Source organism: Staurois parvus, unplaced genomic scaffold, assembly GCF_062004578.1.
Source record: "Staurois parvus isolate SC_StPar_1 unplaced genomic scaffold, SC_StPar_1.0 ptg001730l, whole genome shotgun sequence".
Classification (NCBI taxonomy): Eukaryota; Metazoa; Chordata; class Amphibia; order Anura; family Ranidae; genus Staurois; species Staurois parvus.
In genome coordinates this window covers 153,991-171,736 of record NW_028319526.1, presented here as the reverse complement: position 1 = coordinate 171,736, position 17,746 = coordinate 153,991, and the positions used below count along the sequence as shown (strand labels likewise).

The 17,746-nt window shown below is 45.9% G+C and overlaps 2 protein-coding genes and 1 pseudogene across 2 annotated transcripts in view; all 3 read left to right on the top strand.

Annotated features, from left to right (window-relative positions):
* The window catches only part of LOC149434589 (espin-like), a gene marked incomplete at its 5' end in the record, with an annotated part of 79,138 nt that overhangs the window by 31,836 nt on the left and 29,556 nt on the right, over nucleotides 1–17,746 (top strand). The window contains 2 exons of the mRNA XM_089663610.1: nucleotides 3,334–3,479; nucleotides 6,700–6,978. Coding sequence (XP_089519736.1) covers nucleotides 3,334–3,479; nucleotides 6,700–6,978 — 425 coding nt within the window. The remainder of the gene's footprint in view (nucleotides 1–3,333; nucleotides 3,480–6,699; nucleotides 6,979–17,746) is intronic.
* On the top strand, nucleotides 9,893–10,036 carry LOC149434591 (U2 spliceosomal RNA; annotated as a pseudogene).
* On the top strand, nucleotides 15,494–17,176 carry LOC149434590 (espin-like protein). Its single transcript, XM_089663608.1, has one exon. The coding sequence runs from the start codon at nucleotides 15,494–15,496 to the stop codon at nucleotides 17,174–17,176; it is 1,683 nt and encodes a 560-aa protein (XP_089519734.1).

The window sequence follows — 17,746 nt, the reverse complement described above, 5'->3', positions numbered from 1 at the left end:
GGTGTCTGGGGCAAACACCACGTGCATCCTCAATGCATCCTGAGCCACCATGTGCATCCTCAATGCATCCTGAGCCACCATGTGCATCCTCAATGCATCCTGAGCCACCACGTGCATCCTCAATGCATCCTGAGCCACCACGTGCATCCTCAATGCATCCTGAGCCACCACGTGCATCCTCAATGCAGCCTGAGCCACCACGTGTATCCTCAATGCATCCTGAGCCACCACGTGCATCCTCAATGCATCCTGAGCCACCACGTGCATCCTCAATGCATCCTGAGCCACCTGGTGCATCCTCAATGCATCCTGAGCCACCACGTGCATCCTCAATGCATCCTGATCCACCACGTACATCCCGAGCCATCATGTGCGTCATCAATGCATTCTGAGCCACCACATGCATCCCGAGCCATCATGTGCATCTTCAATGCATTCTGAGCCACCACATGCATCCTCAATGCATTCTGAGCCACAACGTGCATCCTCAATGCATCCTGAGCCACCACATGCATCCTCAATGCATTCTGAGCCACAACGTGCATCCTCAATTTATCCTGAGCCACCACGTGCATCCTCAATGCATTCTGAGCCACAAGGTGCATCCTCAATGCATCCTGAGCCATCACGTGCATCCTGAGCCACCACGTGCATCCTCAATGCATCTTGAGCCACCACGTGCATCCTCAATGCATCCTGAGCCACCACGTGCAGCCTCAATGCATCCTGAACCATCACATGCATCCTGAGCCACCACGTGCATCCTCAATGCATCCTGAGCCTCCACGTGCATCCTCAATGCATCCTGATCCACCACGTGCATCCTCAATGCATCCTGAGCCACCACGTGCATCCTCAATGCATCCTGAGCCACCACGTGCATCCTCAATGCATCCTGAGCCTCCATGTGCATCCTCAATGCATCCTCAGCCACAACATGCATCCTCAATGCATCCTGAGCCACAACATGCATCCTCAATGCATCCTGAGCCACCACGTGCATCCTGAGCCACCACGTGCATCCTTAATGCATCCTGTGCCCCAACATGCATCCTCAATGCATCCTGAACCACAACATGCATCCTCAATGCATCCTAAGCCACCACGTGCATCCTGAGCCACCACATGCATCCTCAATGCATCCTGAGCCACCACGTGCATCCTCAATGCATCCTGAGCCTCCACGTGCATCCTCAATGCATCCTCAGCCACAACATGCATCCTCAATGCATCCTGAGCCACAACATGCATCCTCAATGCATCCTGAGCCACCACGTGCATCCTGAGCCACCACGTGCATCCTTAATGCATCCTGTGCCCCAACATGCATCCTCAATGCATCCTGAACCACAACATGCATCCTCAATGCATCCTAAGCCACCACGTGCATCCTGAGCCACCACATGCATCCTCAATGCATCCTGAGCCACCACGTGCATCCTCAATGCATCCTGAGCCACCACGTGCATCCTCAATGCATCCTGAGCCACCACGTGCATCCTCAATGCATCCTAAGTCACCACATGCATCCTCAATGCATCCTGAGCCACCACGTGAATCCTCAATGCATCCTGAGGACAAGGTTGGGCAGGAGGGGCGGCTGCCCCGCGGCTCAGCAGTTTACTGTCTGCTTTGCCCACTGTCAGCTTCACCGGTTGCTAGGGGACATTCGGTTGCCTGCTTAGCAACCAATGACAGGTGGAGAGGGGAGGAGGTAGTAGTGGCAAACATGCCGATTGAGCTGCACAGCGTACAGAGACAGGCACTCTATAAATACAAATCTGATTGCGCTGCAAGTGAATTTTCCATCCCACTCGTTCTCCATCCAGACAAATATTTATGAGTGAAGAAAGATGTTAGACGCTAATTTCTGTCCGATGAGTTATAAAGCAGCATTTCCTGGGGTCACTGTGTACTGTGTGTGTGGCTTTAACCCCTTCAGTACCGGGCACTGTCCCCCCCCCCCCCTTCCTGCCCAGGCCAATGTTCAGCTTCCGGCGCTGTCGCACTTTGAATGACAATTGCGCGGTCATGAAACACTGCGCCCGTATGAAATGTTTATAATTTTTTTCACACAAAAACCCCATGGTATGTAATCACAACTGTGTTCTTCTTTTTTATTTTTTTGAACTGTAAACAAAAAAGAGCAAAAGGTTTGGGGAGAAAAAAGTTTTTCTTGTTTCTAATATAACATTTTGCAAACAGGTAATTTTTCTCCATAACTGATGTGTGTTGATGAGGAGGCACTGATAGGCAGCACTGATGGGCACTGATAGGCAGCATTGATGAGGCGGCACTGATAGGCAGCACTGGTGGGAACTGATAGGCTGCACTGATGTGGTGGCACTGGTGGACATTGATGAGGAGGCACTGATGGGAACTGATAGGCAGCATTGATGAACACTGATAGGCAGCGTAGATGAGGCGGCACTGATAGGCAGCACTGATGGGCAGTGATAGGCTGCACTGATGTGGCAGCACTGGTGGACATTGATGAGGAGGCACTGATGATGCTGCACTGAAGGGCACTGACTTGCAGCTCTGACTTATAGCACTGATAGGAGGCTCTGATTGGTGGCACTGCTGAGCAGCACTGTTGGGCACTGCTGGGAAGCACTACTGGGCACTGATGGGCAGCACTGTTGGGCACTTTTGGAGCTTCAATGATAACCAGTTCAGATGTCCTCTTTTCACAGTTGCCGGTTATTGGGAGTCACTGCCGATAACCAGCAAGTGTATTTACATGGTAATCAGCTGTGATTGGACACGGTTGATCACGTGGTAAAGGCCGCTGTTATTGGCCTTTTATTATGCCATATGATCAGCTGTGTCCAAAGGACCCATCGATCACAGACAGCGCCGGATGCGTGCCACAGGGTGCTCGTTCTTGGAGGACGTCATATGATGCCCTCCCTGAACTGGATGTCCGCACTGTTGCCATCATTCCTCTATAGCGCGGTAAGGAAGTGCTTAAAGAAGATGTAAGCCCGATCTCTCATACAAGGTGTCATGCGGGCTTCCCATGGAGACCATTCCAACACACATTACGCAGACATGGTCCACTGTTGTCACCTTCAGGAAACCCGTCCTCAGTAAGGCCGTGCAGCCATTGCCGGAGTGCATGCAGACAGGACGTGGCTACAAGAAAGGTTGCATGGGATGATTGGTTGCATTGTAGTTCCAAAGCCCAACATACATCAGTGGATGGACCCCGGACACGGGTCATAGTCAGGATCTGTCCCTGTTGGTGGATTGTGGAACATACAGTCAAGATTGTAGATTTATGGAGGACACGGCTTTTGTGATATCTAACAATGATTGCTCTTCCTGTAGGTACAAAGTCCTTCAACATGATGTCCCCAACCGGTGACAACTCGGAGCTGCTGGCAGAAATTAAAGCCGGGAAAAGCCTAAAACCCACTCCACATAGCAAAGGCCTCACCACCATCTTCTCAGGCAGTGGACAGCAAGGAACAAATGTACGGTGATCTCATGCTACTGATGGTACATCATTCATTAGCCCAGGGATCTCCAAGCTATGGTACACGGGCCACATTCAGCCCCCTACAAGATTTTATCCGGCCCCCAGCTAGGGTCATTGGCTTACAAGAAAGGTTGCATGGGATGATTGGTTGCATTGTGGTTCTAAAGCCCAACATACATCAGTGGATGGACCCCGGACACGGGTCATAGTGTACTGTGTACATAGTGTACCCCTCAATGTGTACTGATTGAGGCTTAAGGTCAGCAGAGGCTGCCTATGGTCTCTGCTCCTGATGTAAGGGGGGACTCTGATGGGGATCATTATATAAAGGGGGGCTCTGATGGGGTCCCTGATGTAAGGGGGACCCAGATAGGGACCCTGATGTAAGGGGGGGGAGTCTGATGAGGACCCTGATGTAAGGGGGGAGACTGATGAGGACCCTGATGTAAGGGGGAAGTCTGATGGGGACCCTGATGTAGGGGGGATTCAGATAGGGCCCATATAAAAGGAGGGACTCTGATGGGGACCCTGATGTAAGGAGGACTCTAATGGGGACCCTGATATGAGGGGGGGGCTCTATTGGTGACCCTGATATAAGGGGGGCTCTGATGAGGATCCTAATAAAAGGGGGGCTCTGTTGGAACCCTGATATAAGGGGTCTCTGATGGGGTCCCTGACAGAGGGGGGGATCTGATGGGGACCTTGATGTAAGGGGAGGACCCTGATGGAAACCCTGATAAAAGGGGCCTCTGATGGGGACCCTGATGTAAGGAGGACTCTAATGGGGACCCTGATATGAGGGGGGGCTCTATTGGTGACCCTGATATAAGGGGGGCTCTGATGAGGATCCTAATAAAAGGGGGGCTCTGTTGGAACCCTGATATAAGGGGTCTCTGATGGGGTCCCTGACAGAGGGGGGGATCTGATGGGGACCTTGATGTAAGGGGAGGACCCTGATGGAAACCCTGATAAAAGGGGCCTCTGATGGGGACCCTGATATAAGGTGGGAGGGCTCTGATATGGACCCTGATTATAAGGGGAGGTTCTGAAAGGGACCCTGATGTAAGGGGGGGGCTCTGATATGGACCCTGATTATAAGGGGAGGCTCTGATAGGGACCCTGATATGGGGGGGGCTCTGATATGGACCCTGATATAAGTGAGGGGGGTCTGATAGGGATCCTGATATAAGAGGGGACTATGGTGTCCGTTTATGACACAGAGAATAGCTGCGATTCAACAGATCTCAGCTATTCTCTGGTCATTCACAGTTTATGACACTCAGGAGATCATGTCAGCCCTTCTCTGGAGATCTGTGTTCTCCCTCCAGATTCTCCAGCCCAGAGCTGGAGAATCAGAGGGACCGCAAACTAAGCAGAGATAATTTACCTCTGTTTAGTAAACTGATCTTTTACTGTAATCTGGAAAGACTATAGTAAAATCAGCCGTTTTCCAGCGTTTGGAGACCGTTCTCCCTTCGTTCGGAGAACTGCTTCATAAACTGCATTCACAGGAGAACTGTGTTCTCCGAGAATGCCGGAGAACTGAGCAGCGATCTATTACCGCTGGTTCACAAACGGACACCAAAGACAGAGATTTTAATTGTAATGGCGATTAAAAAATACAAAAGATGAAACCTGGCAGTATTAATTCTCTTTCAAAGCATTAGACTGTATAGATTCTGCATATTTCTGGTAGCAGTAATAGTATTGTTGTTTTTATAATTGATGATGATATTATTTGTATTATTATTAGTAGTAGTATTGTATTATTAGTATTATTATTAGTAATAAAGTACTGCGCAAACTGTTGGATCTATACATATTTCTGCTCCTAGAAGCTGAAGCTCAAAAAATGCTAAAAGCCTAAAGTAGTGTGCATGGACACCGAGGAGAACACTATTTAGCTTTTAAGAGCAGAAAAAAATACTAGTGTGCATGGAGCCTTAGTAGTAGCAGTATTATTATTAATGTATTATTAGTATTAGTAGTATTAATGTATTAGTATTGATGTATTAGTAGTAGTAGTAGTATTATTATTAATGTATTATTAGTATTAGTAGTAGTAGTAGTAGTAGTAGTAGTAGTATTAGTATTAATGTATTAGTAGTAGTAGTAGTAGTATTAATGTATTAGTAGTAGTAGTAGTAGTAGTAGTATTAGTATTAATGTATTAGTAGTAGTAGTAGTAGTAGTAGTATTAATGTATTAGTAGTAGTAGTAGTAGTAGTAGTAGTATTAATGTATTAGTAGTAGTAGTAGTAGTAGTATTAGTATTAATGTATTAGTAGTAGTAGTAGTAGTAGTATTAGTATTAATGTATTAGTATTAGTAGTAGTAGTAGTAGTAGTATTATTAATGTAGTAGTAGTAGTAGTAGTAGTAGTAGTATTAATGTATTAGTAGTAGTAGTAGTAGTAGTATTATTATTAATGTAGTAGTAGTAGTATTAGTATTAATGTATTAGTAGTAGTAGTAGTAGTAGTAGTATTAATGTATTAGTAGTAGTAGTAGTATTATTAATGTATTATTATTATTAGTAGTAGTAGTAGTACTATTATTATTAATAATGTATTAGTAGTAGTAGTAGTAGTAGTATTAGTATTAATGTAGTAGTAGTAGTAGTATTAGTATTAATGTATTAGTAGTAGTAGTAGTAGTATTATTAATGTAGTAGTATTAGTATTAATGTATTAGTAGTAGTTGTAGTAGTAGTAGTAGTATTAATGTATTAGTAGTAGTAGTAGTAGTAGTATTAATGTATTAGTAGTAGTAGTAGTAGTAGTAGTAGTGTTAATGTATTAGTAGTAGTAGTAGTATTAGTATTAATGTATTAGTAGTAGTAGTAGTAGTAGTAGTAGTATTAATGTATTAGTAGTAGTAGTAGTAGTAGTAGTAGTATTAATGTATTAGTAGTAGTAGTAGTAGTATTATTAATGTAGTAGTAGTAGTATTAATGTATTAGTAGTAGTAGTAGTAGTAGTAGTATTAATGTATTAGTAGTAGTAGTAGTATTAGTATTAATGTAGTAGTAGTAGTATTAATGTATTAGTAGTAGTAGTAGTATTAGTATTAATGTATTAGTAGTAGTAGTAGTATTATTATTATTATTATTATTATTAGTAGCAGTAGTATTAATAATGTATTATTATTAATGTATTGTTATTATTATTCATTTAATAATAATTTTAGTCTTACGATTATTCTTCTTTTTTACAGCCAGAGGTTCAGTCTCCATCGACCCCTCCTCCGACCTCCCCAGTCACGCCCCCCGAGAACTCCACCATCCTGACCAGTGGGGCGATAAGAAAGCCATCGGAGCCCATAGTAAACGGGAATTCTGCCCCGTCGGCTCCAATGCAGAGCAGCCAGCTGGATATCGAATCCCTCATCCCCACCCATGATGAGCAGGGGAGGCCCATCCCGGAGTGGAAGCGGCAGGTGATGGTGAGGAAGCTGCAGCTGAAGATCCAGGAAGAGGAGGAGAAGAAGCGCACGGTGAGGGTCATTTCATACTTCTTTGTTTTGTGCGGATTGAGTTGGTTTGGTTTGGTTTTGGGTTGACTTGTGTGGGCGTGTCCTGTAATCTGTTACTGTTTGTTACTGTTTGCCTTCAGACTATTACTTTCTTTCTATTTCTTGTACTGATAGAGCAGCAACATATCTACACAGTTCAATGAACCAGCCCCATCGTGCTCCACCCCATCCTGCTGCGCCCTAATGTAGTCATGGGTTTTAGGATGCATGCTACTTCCCCTAGGATTTTGCCCGTAGGGAAAAGGGGTGGGGCTTTTAAGAAGGGGGCAGGCCTCCACAGCACCACAAGGTCGATGTTCTCCTAATACCGCTGGGATTTCAAGGGTGCTAATGCCACTATAGGCACCACAAAGCAGAGCAGGCATCGAAGGGATGCATCTTATGGTGGCCATACATTCTTCGATAAGTGATCAATCTGTGCTTCGATAAATTATCAATTTCTTTTCTGATCGATCCCCCTCGGTAAAGATAATCGATCTTTAGTTTAATTGATCGCTATGATGCACACCAGGATTTTGATTTTGATCCATAGTTGGAAGGATAAGTGATCAATTTCTTTTCCAGTCATTTTCTTTTCCTTCTAACTTCAAACCTTCTGAGCTAATCACCATTTATCAGTCAACTATCTGCACTATAGGAGTCTCCAACCTCTTCTCTTCTTTTCTTTTCTGGTTAACACTCCACCAGGAGCTGATAACAAGTCCATTGTGACCTTCATGGACCACCACATCTTCAATAGTGAGTGAGGTTTTGAGGTCCATTCACACATAAACAACATTTTTTTGGTTTACATACTTTTGAGCCATCTTCGTCATGATAGGAATTTTTGAATTTTTTGAAACATCTCTTCTTTATTAACTCTTTTGTCTTGTAGAACAGCGTATGCCATGATGGCTTAGAGAGGTCAATGCAAATTCCAACTAAGTAGGACATAGGCAAATCCGGAACATTTGCATGCACTGAGATGACTCCATGGGTTTACAGCTCCTTCACACCTCAGCAGAAAACATTTTATTGTCCAGATATTTTCATGTTTTATGAACATGGTTTGATTATCTAGAGATCTTAGCGTCTCGGAGTATTGACACCACTAGCAGGAGGGTCCTTGGACATCATGCTGATCTAGGTACACCTAAATGACTAGGACACATATGCCAAACACAAGGCCCACAGGCTGTATCTGGCCCACCAGGCCTTTTCACTTTTGTGTGTGTTTTCGTTTCTCACAGGATGGAGGGTGTGGATCCTCGGGCCTACCCTGAAGTCTAGGGGGAGGATGTGTGGCCTTTTGGTTCCTTCCTCCCCTGTCCCTAGTGGGTTTTCTCTTCGGGAGAGCTCCCTTACCAAGTACTTGGTGGCTGTCTTCGGCTGGCCACAAGGAACGGGGTCCGCCAGGCATTTTGGCTAGGCGGACCACATGGGAACCTTGTCCCTTTCAGGAGCTTCGTGCCTCGGGGGATCAGGGTAGAGGTCCATCCCCTTCGGGGGAAGGACAAAGCACACCCCTAAGTGCACTTTTTTGTGTGGTGTTTTGCACTTGCATGTTTTTTGTGAACACTTACGGGTTTTTCGTTTTGCGCACGTTCGCGGGCTTAAAAGGAAAAGAAAAAAAAAAACAGGCCTTTTCACTTGGTCTTCGCACCCAGTTTTGCAGCCTGAATCTGGCAGGGGAGTTTGAGTTGCACACCGTGCATAGGGCACCCCTTAACTCTGCACTCTGTATGTAGTGTACTCCTGAACTCTGCACTCTGAGCATACCACACCCTGAACTTTGCACTCTATAAGTAGCATACTACACCTGAACTCTTCTCTCCTTATGTAGCATACTCCTGAACTCTGCATGTAACGTACTCCTGAACCCTGCCTCTGTAGATAGTGCACCCCTGAACTCTGTACTTTGTGCATTGAACACTGCACACCCCTGGAGCTGCACTCTGTACTTAGCACACCCCTTAACTCTGCAACATAGTGTGCCCCTGAACCCTGCACTCTGTACATACTGCACCCCAGCTACAACTGACCCTTTGAGGCAATGAAATTAACACCATAGAACTGGACTAGAACATTTAATAAATGCTCATTCTTGAAGGTGCTTTGGAGGTGCATTGGTTCCATTGTGTATATAAGCCAGGGGTCTCAAAACGTTTCTAATCAAAGGGACAGTTTAATGTGTTTCTGACTTTAGGAGGACCATCCATTGGGAGCATCCCAGTGGGATGCCTCATCTATTGGTTTTAGTGTAGTAATACTGCCCCATTGTTCAGTGGGAGGAATAGCACCCCCATCATGGGTGTCAGTTGCAGATGGAATGGTGCCCCAAGGGTTGCATAGAGGCAAACAGTTGAACCATGAAGGATCAGCATCACATGTGGTTGTTACCTAAAGCATGCAAATACAGCCTGCCTAGGAATGCCCACTCCTTTAGATAGACACCCATCTAAGCGGTTTGATATTTGCATAGCTCCTCCCACGCACCACCTGTTGTTACTTATCATCATTTTTTTTTTCTATAGGGTACATATCAGATATTAAACTGATAAGAACAGAATTTGTTTTTTTTAAAATATACTTTATTTTTTACATAAGTATAAAAAACAAGGTACTTTAGTTGGGGTACAGCTCCCCCTGTACTGCGACGCAGCGCTTAATACACCACATGACAATACAGTTCCAACCGTACAATAAATACATTCACTCAGCGGTATGATGACTAACGTGATGCGCACGGCAGACAAATTCCCCAGACCATCACGTCATGCATGACGCCACTTATGCCGAGACTGGTTGTGGCCCCTTAACGTTCCACTAGAGTATCCTGGTAGTGCAATGTCAGATGTGCAGTGCCTGGGTTAAACCCCTGTCCCACACATCCCACATGGCTTCTCGGCCTTTTGGCTAAGATCAAGTGTAGTATCTGTTCTTATCAGTGTCCAGTGGGGGTGCTCCCGGCCATTCTAGCTTTGCGGGGATGGCTGTTGTATAGTACCCTCACTGGTATGATGGGGGTCCGGAAGGCTACCGGAGGGATAGAAAGCGTGGTGCCCACGAGTAGAAGCTGGGGCCCGTGAGTAATTCCCCCGAGAAGACCGGAAAGACCCAGTACCTCCTGATTTGGACGGATCTACCTTGTCTGGCCAGGGGTCGGGAAGGCAGAGAGTCCGCAAACCAGTGCCCCCTGAGTTGTCGCCTCAGGGGGGCCACTAGTAACACCTGGGTGTGGGACCCCACAGTGTGAAGATGGCACATTGTCACTGATTTACCACTTTTTCTGCACAGCGCCCTTAAGACCAGGCCTTATGGCTAGGATCAGGGCAATTTTTGCTACAGGCCTCAGGGCCTGGTCTGTGCACAATTTGGCACGACCACTTTTTTATTTTTTATTTATTTAATTTATTCACCTCCCACGTTTTGTCACTTTTTCTTACTTTTGTGTGTGTTTTTCACAGGATGGAGGGTGTGGGTCCTTGGGCCTTGCCTGAAGTCTAGGGGGAGGATGTGTGGCCTTTTGGTTCCTTCCTCCCCTGATCCCTAGGGGGTTTTCTCTCCAGGAGAGCCCCCTGACCAAGTACTGGGTGTCCGGCTTCGGCTGGACACAAGGAACGGTGGTCCACCAGGCCTTTTGGCCAGGAGGACCAATTGGGAACCTTGTCCCTGTCAGGAGCTTTGTGCCCCGGGGGATCAGGGTAGTTGTCCAAGCCCCTTTAGGGGTAGGACTAAAGCACACCCCTAAGTGCACTTTTTCGTGTGGTGTTTTGCACTTGCACAACACTTACGGGTTTTTCGTTATAGTTGCACGTTTGCGGACTTACAAAAAAAAAAAAACGTGATGTGCACGGCAGACAAATTCCCCAGACCATCACATCATGTATGACGCCACTTATGCTGAGACTGGTTGTGGCCCCTTAAGGTTCCACTAGAGTATCCTGGTAGTGCAATGTCAGATGTGCAGTGCCTGGGTTAAACCCCTGTCCCACACATCCCACATGGCAGCGCCACATAACCATAACATGCAGAAACATTACCAAATAAACCAATTCAAACAAGCATCGGGTGTGTTGGGGGGGATGGGAAGGAGGGAAGGGGGAAAGAGTTCACAGGCCCGAAGCTTTATTGAAAAGACAAAGACACACAAGGGATAGTAGGGGGAAGAGGAGACCCTCAGACGTCCTCTTCCTCCTTAAAGTCCATCAAGTTTTTCTGAGCAAACTGAGGAGCAGTCTGCAACAGTCCTCAATGGACTTAATCGCCCGCTGGTGGATGAGGTGCTTCTTGGCGCACCATAAAGCTTCCTTAAAACAACACAGCACCCGCCAGGCGCCGTCAATGTCCTCCAGGGTAAAAGTCCCGCAGAAAAGTCCGTTCAACACACCTAATTATGTGAGTGCTGCCTGTTGCACAAAGTCTTTGAGTTTTGGTTCCAAGCCCATCAACAGGTCCTGAGCAAAAGAGAACTCCCAGAAAACGTTCTGAGCCGTTTCCTCGTGGATGATGCAAAAATGGCAGTGTCTGTATCTGCTCAGGTTCCTGGCATGCATAAATGTTCTGAGTGGCAACCCCCCTTGGATTGCCATCCATGACAAGTCCTTGTGCCTGTTGGTGAGTCTCTTTGAAGAAACATTCCCCCAGACCACCTTGCAAGTGGCTGAAGGTAGGCCTGGAACCAACTCCAAAATGTCTTTTGCTCTAATCAGCTTGTAGATAGCCCTTGGTTTCCACAAGTCAGGGTTGACTCTATGTAGCCCCTGCTCCTTGATGAACTTAAAAGTGTCAAAGTAGTACCAAGGAGTGTCCCAGTTGTAGGGGATGGAACTGTTCCATTTGTCCCATCCGTGGGACCTCCAGAGGGGCAATAGGAAGAAACGTGACATGGAGTTTCCACCATAATCCAGTCCATAATCCGGTTCAGCAACGTCCTGCGGATGCAGTTGCAGGCAAAGAACACCCTCAGTTGGGTGGCAATGTTGGGCAAGGTTCCTTGAACATGACCGCTTCACTTTGTCCATCTTGGAGCCCCAAATGAAGTAAAACACCGCCGTCGTTATGGCTTTGCAGGTGTTGACCCGTGGGGGTGAGGTACTGCAACTCAGGGAGGATCTTGCTGCGGAGTACCAGTGTCTTCCCTTTGATGGTAACTTCTCGGAGGCTCCAAAATCCAAAGTTTTGGTTCATCTTCAACAGTCTCTCCTCCCAAGACTTCAGGGCTACACCCTCAGCACCAAACCAGACTCCCAAAATTTTGATGAAGTCTGTCTTGACGTAGAAAGGCATGGATGCAGAAGAAGGCAGGAACCACTTTCCAAAGAGCATGACCTCTGACTTCCCGCAGTTGACTTTTGCCCCTGAAGCTTGGCCGAGCAGGTCTGGACGAGCAGGTGGATGGAGCGCTGGTCAGCACAGAACACCGTCATGTCGTCCATGTAGAGTGAGCACTTCACTTCCCTTCTGTCTGGTCCCGGTGCAGTGATCCCCCTGATCTCTGGATTCCTTCTGATACATTCAGCGAAGAGCTCTATACAGCAAACAAAAAGCAGAGGTGAGAGGGGGCAGCCTTGTCTGACCCCGGAGAGGACCGGGAAGGGGTCAGTTTTCCAGCCATTCACCAAGACCATACTATAGATATCATTGTACATAAGGTCAACATACAAACAAAACATTTCCCCAAGGCCAAACCTGCGCAGGGCTCTGCACATAAACCCATGAGAGACAGACTTGTGCCCCGGCGGGTTCAGGGTATCCATCATATCAAGGGTCGCCTTATCACATCACAATCCCGACATCAAAGGTCCCCCATCACATTAGAGCCACTCCCAGTCCTTATCACATCAGAGGTCCCCCTGTCACATGAGATGTCCCCTCATGACATCAGAGGTCCTATCCACCACGTCAGATTCCCCCCCATCATATCAGAGCCCCCCCCCATCATCCTATCCTAGACGCCGAGTGGCTGCACATTTGCATTCTATTAAAAAAGAACACATGTGCTGAGACCGCTCCCAGCACACGTGTCCGGTACTCACGGAAAGGTCCCGATCTCCTCTTTCGATCGGGACCTTTCCCGATCATGTGACCGCCGTGACGGCGTGTGACGGCGGTCACATGACCCTAAACCCCGCCTCCCGGCTTCTGAAACCCTTAAAGGGCCGGGAGGCGCCGCCGTGAAGGGGTTAATTAAGCAATACCATTTCAAACATCCAACTTCAACTTTTAAAACATGGTACACTACACTTCGACTCTACATAAACCACAAGAAGCTCAGCTCCCTCCCTTGCAGCCTGGGGAAACCTGTTTCATATTGCGAAAAAAAAAATCGTAAAAAATTCGTAAACCAAGGCATTATTTTCGATGGATTTTCATCTGAGGCGTTCATAAACCGAGGTACGCCTGTATATTGTGATTTTAGGGCGATCCTGATTTTTATCCCCTTCAATACCAGGCACTTTCACCCCTTTTCCTGCCCAGGCCAAATTTCAGCTGTTGCACTTTGAATGATAATTGCGCGGTCATGCAACACTGTAGCCATATTAAATTTTTATCATTTTTTTTTTCCACACAAATAGAGCTTTCTTTTGGTGTTTTTTAATTAACGCTGTTTCTTATTTTTTGCTAAACAAACCAAAAAAGTCTGAAATTTTAAAAAAAATAAAAAATAAATTAAAAGGTTTTCTTAGTTTCTGTTATAAATTTTTGCAAATAAGTAATTTTTCTTCTTCACTGATGGGCAGTTATAGGAAGCACTGATGAGGCTGCACAATAGGCGGCACTGAAGGGCACTGATAGACATTATTGATTTGCACTGATAGGTGGCACTGATGAGGAGGCACTGATACGTAGCACTGATGGGCACTGACGGGCAGCACTGATGGACACTGATAGACGTTATTGATTGGCACTGATACATAGCACTGATGGGCACTGACGGGCAGCACTGATGGGCACTGATTGTCCTACATTGATAATCGGAGCACTGATGATCAGTATCCTGATTATCAGTGTAAACTTCTCCTGTCACAATCACCGGTTACCGGCTATCTTCTCCTCCCACTGTCACAGCAAGGACTGCCAATAATATCTATCTACTTAAGGCTGCACGATAGGCGGCACTGATGGGCACTGATAGACAGTATTGATTGGCACTGATGAGGAGGCACTGCTGAGGCTGCACAATAGGCAGCACTGATGGGCACTGATAGACGGTATTGATTGGCACTGATAGGTGGCACTGATGAGGAGACACTGATACGCAGCACTGATGGGCACTGAAAGGCAGCACTGATAGACTGCACTGATGAGGCGGACTGCTGAGGCTGCATGATAGGCAGCACTGATAGACGGTATTGATTGGCACTGATAGGTAGCACTGATGAGGAGGCACTGACAGGCAGCACTGATGGGCACCGATTGTGCTGCATTGATAATCAGGACACTTATGATCAGTATCCTGATTATCAGTGTAAACTTCCCTGTCACAATTTCCAGTTACCGGCGATCTTCTCCTCCCGCTGTCACAGCAAGGACTGCCAATAACCAGCAAGTCTATTTACAAAGTGATCAACTGAGATTGGACACAGCTGATCACATGGTAAAGGGATGCTGTGATTCGCCTTTTCACACAATATGTGATCAGCTGCGTCAAAGGGCACAGCGACCACAGAGCACGCCGGATGCGCACCCAAGGGGGCACACGGGAGGTGCGGTTGCGGGAAGACATCTATAGACGTTCTCCTAGAACTGGAGGACCGCACTGTAGCCGTCTTTTGGCTATAGCGCGGTCAAGAACTGGTTGCAACTTGACTTATATGGGAATTATAGATAGAATTTTTTTTTTTTTTGTGAATGGACATTTCCTCTAAACATCTTCTTGCATGGTGTTGGTGTGCAGTTTGTGTTTTTCCTCCTTTGTGATACATTTAAACTGCAGTATCTTGTATAAAGAGATGGAAGGAAGTCGGGGGATGCAGCGATTGGCACAACTGTTACATTGTAGTAAATGTCCTATTGATGTTGATTTCTAGTTGCTACACGTGTATACTCTATACTGCAGGTTTAAATGATGTACATGGTAATTTAGTGGTGTAATGAGTGATCTATCCTCTACCGTGACATCTTTATCATTAGTCATCACAATGCTAACTGATATTATGTTACTTTGTAATACAAACGAATCAAACGCATGCTTGATTATTGGGACTGTGGACTGTACATTCAGCCAGTAATGTAACGTTCTTTGCTGTTATTTGCTGGGTTGCGAGAACACCAAGCGTTGCCCCCCCGATAAAGCCATTACACCACTAAAAACATGTAAACGTTGAAAAGAGTGCAGAGAAAAGGACAGTTGTGGCTTTGTACCCTGAGGGATGTTTTCCCTCTCCTTTTTTTTTTATTTTTGTATTAGTGTGAGGCTGGTAATTACTACCACCCAGAAGGCTGGAGATATTCTCACGCTCACAATGCAATTTTGGGACCCTTCGGGGAACTGATGACCGAAGACGATATCACCCGCATTGAGAAGCAGATTGAGAACCTGCAAGTGATGCATAAAGTCCAGAAAGTTGAAACGGAACTGCAGCAGCTGGAGCACGAGCTTCAACAGCTCCTTCCTGTGTCCGCGGCTCTATCACAAGAGCACTTCACTGTTAACCCAAAGCAGATGCAAGGGAGGGCAGATGACCTGCCCGCTTGGTGTTCCAAAATTTCCACGCTTTTGAAAAGCATGGCCATCCTCTTGGCAACGCTTGGCGGGAAGGAGGTCGACCTTGAAGACTTGGTGACCAAAGATGCTTCTGAGAAGTCAATAAACGGAACCAAAGAAGTTAGTACGAACATTGGCAGATCTCAGTCCTTCAGTTCCACTCGGGAGGAGGTTGAGAAGGAGATCAAGCAGTTTGGCGTTTCAGTCAAAAACCTAAAAGCCAATTATGAACTGTACACACAGCCTCAAAGTGCTAATGAGACATCGAACAGGATTTATAAAAGGAAGAGATCATTACCCGTCGGAACAACGGCTTATAGCTACGGAAGGGAACCCATCTTAGAGGAAGACTACATATCGAGCAATGAGCACTTCAATGTCCTAAACGATGGTCTATCTGGACCACACGAGGAGCCAACTAATATGCTTTCACATACGCAGCTAAACTACCATGATGAAGATGGTTTTCCGAGAGAAATGGACAATAGTAACCAGAGCAATATCATTGAGGCCTTGGGAGAACCATTGTTTAGTCCAGATCACATGACAAGAAGTCTCCCTGTGCAGACGGAACTTAGCTGTGTTCAGGACTATATTGACATGAGAAAAGAAAGGATTGTGTATCTTTTCCTTGAGCACTGGAAGAAGTGGACATTCACTGAGTCAGTTAAAAGTCCTAAGAAGAAGCCAACTGATGATTCAATGAGTGAAGATCTGGATTTCGAAAGAAGGAAGAGTGAAAGCAACGATGGTAGCGTCAAGCTGGCCAAAGGGCCAAGTGATGACGACCGGCTTTTATACTTCATGAAGCAAAGGCAAGTTGTAGGCAAGCTGCTGAGCCATTGGAGAAGCATCATCTGCCAGGTGCCTACTAGGCAAATCCGTCGGTTGAGTAGAGCAAACATGCTTTATTGGCCAGAGCATTTCCTGCCACATGTGAATGGCGCCCCTGTGGAATATTCCAGCCTGACTTTGGACCTTTTTATGCTGGGTTACTTTCAATTACTAGAAATGACCATGTCACGGGAAGAGAGAAAATTCCGACACATCCTGTGCTACGAAATGTTCGACCGGCTTGGCAGCCACCCTTGGGAACTCATTCGTGATTTCCACAAGGTTGTCATGGAGGAGATTGAAGCTGGAAAAAGAGATTGGACAGACGGCTTTGAGGATCTCAAGCAACAGTTCTTCGGGGACAGCATACAGGGAGATGTAGCTGGTGTCGCTGACCAGGTCGAGGACACGGTAACCCAGCTCGTTTCTAATGAAGAGCCCCAGGTTACCATGGACACTAAAGCGAAGGACAATATACTTCCCAGCGATGAACTGACGCCTCTCCCGAAAACTAGAAAGGACTCTATACAGCTCATTTCAGAACTGGGGGAGTTTACTAATGATGATATATGCCGTTATATCGATCGCAGTTTTTCTTTTTGGAAAGAGAAAGAAGCAGAAATGTTTGATATATGATGGTTTCTATTCACACTTGTTGTGCTACCTACAAATTCCAACGGTAAATTACATTTTACCAAAACAAACATGGCAGCTCGAAGGAGTTGCTTTTGAGGTGTAGCCGTAAAAACCCTCATTGTGCGACTCGATTGTCACAAGAACAGGTGCACATTGGTTTGGTAGTGGAAACAAGCGTTCGATCAAGAATGGTTCAAGAAGCGTATAGCTTATATGTTGTATTTGTGAATTCTTTGGAGTATTTTAAAAATTAGTCCACACTCACCGGTGAGGCAAGCATGCTTACGATTTTAATGTTTAAATGGGTCTAGAAAGACGTGACGTGGATTTGCGGTTTCCAGAAAATCGTAACAAACTCATAATTAATTCCTGACCTTCATTAAACAAGTTCAACCATTAAAAAAAAGGGAATTGTAACATGCAGACACTTTTGTTCTAAAACATCAGTAGCCTTAGAAGAATTGTATCCTTTATTATTATATTATTATATATTATAAATCAAAAATTTGTCACCAAATTTTTAAGATATGCATTATTTTTTTTTTCTTATATTTGCTTTTAATGCTCTAA